Genomic DNA, 5,147 nt, shown 5'->3' on the forward strand with positions numbered 1-5,147 from the left:
TGCATGTATTGTAAGTATGCATAATGACCTGGTTTTCTATGTGTTTATGATCCAAGTCTCCAGAACCTTGAAAAACCTATATGGAGATTTTTCATAGACATCACCTTTGAGCTGGAAAAGTTCCAGTTTGAATGTCCTGATGATTAAGAGGGGATTAGCCATTTAAAAAAATCAGGTGTTCTTATGGACCCATAGGTGTGCATATGCTCTTTATAGCCATGTGCTGTGCTAACATTTGTTTTCTTTGCAGATATATCAAAAATTGAAAGCTGTAGAACACATGGATGTTTACAACATACAGGATATTCCAGAGAGGTTTTTCTATAAAAAAGGAAAATTTGTGTCTCCTCTAACTCTTGTGGCTGAGGAGGGATGGTTCATAGCAGAGGTAAGGTACAGAAGCAAAATAGGTAAGTATCAATGTGAAAAGGTGCCATACATGAACATAGTAAGAAGAACATATCAAGGGAGATTCAGGTTGAAAGTGAGGAAAAACAGCTTCTCCAAAAGAGTGGTCAAGTGCTGGAGCGGGCTGCCCAGGGGTGGTGGATTCACTGTCACTGGAGCTGTTCAAGAAACATTTAGATGTTAGATATTATACTAAGGGATATGCTTTAGTGGGAAATATTGGTGATAGGTGGACAGTTGGACTGGATGATCTTGGAAGTCTTTTCCAACCTTGGAACCATAGAACCTATGATTCTATGATTATTTTTTTGCTGGACATTGAGTCAAAGTATTACATCATTTAGTTATGCTGACAGCAATGCTCACGTCAAATATTGCTGTGAGCATAAGAAAGCCTAAAGGCATGACAGCTATGCTGAAGCTAGACAAAGTTAAATCATTAAGATGGGTCCTTAAAATAGACATTCTCGTTCTCCATAATTTGCCATTATAGTTTTGTTGATTTACTCCTCTTCTTCCTACCAATTCATCTGCCAGTTCTGCTCTGGCCAGATGTGAAAAGACTGTTCCCATTATGTAAGATCTTGAGATCTTACTACGCGTCCTTCAGCTCTACTTCCACTACCTTTTCTTCCACCAGCCTCCCCGCTCACCAGATTCTGTCCTAAAAATGCCTCATTTCTCCCAAGCCCCCTGGCCACAAGAAGGGTCAGATTGTGGGTTATCTAGAGATATCTAGTGTGCACATGGCAATTCTGAGAGCTTCTTAAGTGGAGAATCTATTAGATTTGTACGTAAAGAAATTTGCATACCAACATATTACAATACATTCATAATAATGATAATAACAATAATTTTGTATTTGTATTGCTAACAAATTCTGCTTTCCCAGAGCAGGGACAAGCTGCCCTTTTGGGAGAATGGCACAGGGAAGAGAGAGGCCTGGCAGAACGGCTGGCACGGCTATGACAATGAGCTGAGAGAGATGAGGGGCATCTTCCTCGCGTATGGGCCAGGTATCATGCCATCATCCCCATCCCTGCCAGGGACGTGGCTGGGGCTGCTTCAGCTGGGCATTCCACTGAGCAAATGGATAGTGAATGAAAACATCCAAAACAAAAGTTTTTGCCAAGTTATACTGTAAATTATATAGATTGTAATTATCAAATATAACAATAGAAATCATAATACATATTACATTTAGCACTTCAGCCTCTTGGCTAAGCCCCAGGAAGGGCAGAAAAGCCCTTGCCCCACATGTCAGCAGTGGAGCCCGCAGCTGCACCCGCTGATGCCTCTCTGTACTGCTCTTCCTGCAGATTTCAGATCCAACTACCGCGCGCCTCCCATCAGATCTGTGGATGTTTACAACGTCATGTGCAGCCTGGCAGGAGTGCAGCCACAGCCAAACAATGGCTCCTGGTCCAGGGTGGAGTGCATGCTGAAGAACACGGCTGTCCGCGTGCCACTCTGCACACGGAGCGGCTGTGTGCTGGCACTGACTCTGCTCTTGCTCTTCTGGTTGCTGTGATCCCCAAACAATGTTGGTCAGTGTTGCCAGCAACTTGATTCTTTTTTTTTCTTTCTTCTTCCTTTCCCCCGCCCTCGTCTCCCCCCACCCCCCCAAGAATTTCTTCATTTGAATAATAGCTTCCTTACTAGCGTGCTGTCCTCACCCATCTGCTGTGCTGCACCAGGCGTGAATCTGACCACACTGGCTTTTACGCCAGTTATAATGCAGAGCCAATTTGTGTGCTGCTCTAAACACAGCCAGAAAAGCCGGTGTTGCTGCTCTGAATCTACAGCACTGGTGACAGGAGCAGGATTCAGGCCAGCTATCAGCCACATTTTCTGGTGGGGCATGTGGATACCCCTGGACATCAGACACATCTTACCCAGCAAGTTTAACAGAGAGGCTGACCCTGGCTGCTGGTAGTGGGAAGCTCAGGTGTAGAGACAGACCTTGGTGCACTTACCTGAGCTCTTTCAGGTTTGTCCTTTACCCCAGCAGACCTCCACCTTCTCCTCACAATGCCAGCCAAGCCCAGTCTAAACAGGCCAAAGAGCTATGCTCTTTGCTGAGCGATCTGAGTGCCAACAAAGGTGGATCAGGAGGAGAGCAGTGAGAGCATCCTACCTCTCTCTTAGTCTTTCCTCCTTCACTTTCCCTTAAAGTGAGCCCTGGCACTGCATGCCCTCAGGACAGGGACTGCATCAGGGAGTACAGCTGGAGAGGGGGATGGAGAGGGAGAAGAGTGATGGAAATCCTTCACATCAAAAAGAGGAAGAACTTGCAATGGCACCTGGACACCTAGCACTCAGGACAAAGTACAGTGAGGAAGCAGCCTCTCTGTTTTCCTTGGTGAAGATGATATCCACCTGCTTGGATTTTTTTTTTTTTTTTTTCCTTTAACCCAATTGTGTTTCTGAAGGTTTTTAACACCTCCTGCTTTTCTACCAGCTCCTTCTCTCTGCCTTTAAAGCACTGTGGTAGGCTGCATGCTCCTCTGATGTTTTTTTTTAGAGGTGGTGTTCTGCAGCAGGGAGAGAGGTTTACACATATGCATCTCTTTCCATCTCTCCCTCTGTTAATCCTAGCTACTATTCCTACCTTGGATTACCAAACCCAAAGAAAGTTGTAACAGTCAAGATACATACAGCAGGAAAGCATGGAGCTGCTCTCAGAGGCAGTGCACCTGAAGGGCAAGTCAAATGGATGATGTAATCCTGAAAACATCAACACAGCAGGTGCAGTAAATCCCTTGAAAAAACAATTTGTCCCTACTCTTTCACTCCAGTGCAGCCATGGATCTTCCCTGGGGCAGTGCTCAGTACAAGGCTGACAATGAAGCCAGCAGCACAGCTCTGTGAGCTCAGAAGTTTAAAGCCACCAAATTGTTAAATCGCCCACTTGTCACAGCCCTCGGTGTTAAACATGGGATGTGTACATACCATGATGGGTCAGGAGAGAGGTGGTCTTTCTGCATCATTAAATTTCTGCTGTGAAAGTAGCCACTCTAGAACAGAGCTGACGGGATCTGATCCGGCAAAGTGTCCTTTCCTCCTTGGGAGGCCGTGGTCTTTTGCAACTCCCTCAGAGGAGCTCAGCTTCTCTGAAATACCTCTGAACCAAGAGCTTTCAATGAAAAACTGCCTTCGGACGGATTTAGATCCCTCCTTGTGTAAAATAAACCTCTAAGGCTTGTTATTCACATGGATCCAGAGTCAAGCACCATTCTGGTACAGTGAGTTTAAGGGTGAATGATTATACTATGAAAAAAAAAAAAAGCACAACAAATTAAACTTGACAAAAGACTTCTGTAATAGCTATAAAGATTTATGTAATGTGTTTTTTAAAGCTCAAGTGAACCATCAAATCAATTGGGGAAAAAAAGGGAGAAAATCAGTCTTTGTTATTAGACTGTTGAGTATAAAAGGCAATTTAGTGCTTTCTAAGCATTTGCAGTAGCTGTAAAACAAGCATCCAGTGTTCAGAGTTCCCTGTTGCTCTTTAATGAACCAGGCTCAATGAATTCACTGGAGCACATTTTTAAAGTGAGAAAATTATCATCGTACACAAGATAACCAAACGACAAAATGGGAAAGTTTTGCTGCAAAACCAATAGGATACATACAGCACATGTGGGTCCCTTCAGTCTGCAGTTTTAACTCTTGCTATAAAAATAATCCAGTATCCTCTTACGGAAGAAAAATCCTGAAAGTGTACAGCTGTATTCTGATATGCCTCAATACATACTTGATCTGTAACAGAGAGATTGGATGGCAGACCTACAAGAAGCTCATTAGCTTCAGGAGTACTACAGTGGGTTATGTTGGAGAAGCGTGTCTTCCTTCCTCTGAAATTTTGTACCTCTGAATCAGTTCACATTCTCATTCAGTGTCTTCAGCCTGTTTTTCTATACACTATGCAACTGAGGTGGGTGTATTTCTGAATGATGTTTTTGTACGACGACTTATTGTGAATGAGTGAATAATTCTAAGAATGCTGTTATAAAAATACACATCCTTTTGTAAATACTGTGAGATTTTTGAAAAAAAAAGCATCCTTAACACCTTGCCTTTCCTGTTTGATTGCTGCATCAGTGTGTGATAAGCAGTGTTTGAAGCTTTTGCTGATTAGTCATCAAAAAGATGAATGATAACATTGTTTAGAAATGGCAAAGTTGTCAGCATTTGACTTAGGGACATTAAATACATCTCATGAGCTACTGTAGCTTGTATGTTCCGTCCTTTTCTCCAGACACATTTCAGTATTTAACCTTTTGAAAGGTGCATTTTTTTCCCACCGTTTCTTGTGTCAGTTTGCCTGCATTAATAGCACTGAGAGCTTTCATATCTTCCACACGCCACTGCTGCATGTCCTCCGGCTTGGGGTGCACAGCCCCTCCTCCATCGTTGGGACAGAAGCCATCTTTTCACCCTGTGTTTGCACAGCACCCAGCTCTCTGGGGACATGCTCAGTGCCTGCTCTGAGCTTTGGATCTGCGTTGCTGTCTGTGCAGCTGGGTCTCACTAGGCAGAGCTGACCTGGTCTCTCAGCTGGCTGTTGCACTGATAACTCTTCTAGTTCATGTCAGAACTCAAAAACACAAGCATCTCAGAATTAAAGTTGACTACACTCCTTAATTCTCAAGCTTTGTACATATCTGCACAGCCGAAAAGCCTTTTGCATGGCTGCCGCTGGTGTCCTGGCTGCTGGGGAAGCTTTGCCGGCTGAG

The 5,147-nt window shown here is 43.9% G+C and overlaps 1 protein-coding gene across 1 annotated transcript; it reads left to right on the forward strand.

The window, feature by feature from the left end:
• The first annotated feature begins 218 nt into the window (after positions 1-218).
• LOC104910644 (ectonucleotide pyrophosphatase/phosphodiesterase family member 6-like) lies at positions 219-4,638 on the forward strand. The gene is made up of 3 exons (XM_010709773.2): positions 219-388; positions 1,301-1,424; positions 1,728-4,638. Exons 1-3 carry the CDS (start codon positions 281-283, stop codon positions 1,937-1,939), a joined length of 444 nt encoding a protein of 147 aa, XP_010708075.1. The 5' UTR covers positions 219-280; the 3' UTR covers positions 1,940-4,638.
• The last annotated feature ends 509 nt before the right edge of the window (positions 4,639-5,147 follow it).

The sequence above is a fragment of the Meleagris gallopavo genome, chromosome 4 (genome assembly GCF_000146605.3).
Source record: "Meleagris gallopavo isolate NT-WF06-2002-E0010 breed Aviagen turkey brand Nicholas breeding stock chromosome 4, Turkey_5.1, whole genome shotgun sequence".
NCBI lineage: Eukaryota > Metazoa > Chordata > Aves > Galliformes > Phasianidae > Meleagris > Meleagris gallopavo.

Bases quoted from the DNA above. Each gene is read 5' to 3' on its own strand.
- LOC104910644 (XM_010709773.2), top strand. From the start codon at position 281: ATGGATGTTTACAACATACAGGATATTCCAGAGAGGTTTTTCTATAAA. The intron at 389-1,300 runs GTAAGGTACAGA...CTGCTTTCCCAG, and splicing joins AGGGATGGTTCATAGCAGAG to AGCAGGGACAAGCTGCCCTT. The intron at 1,425-1,727 runs GTATCATGCCAT...CTCTTCCTGCAG, and splicing joins CTTCCTCGCGTATGGGCCAG to ATTTCAGATCCAACTACCGC.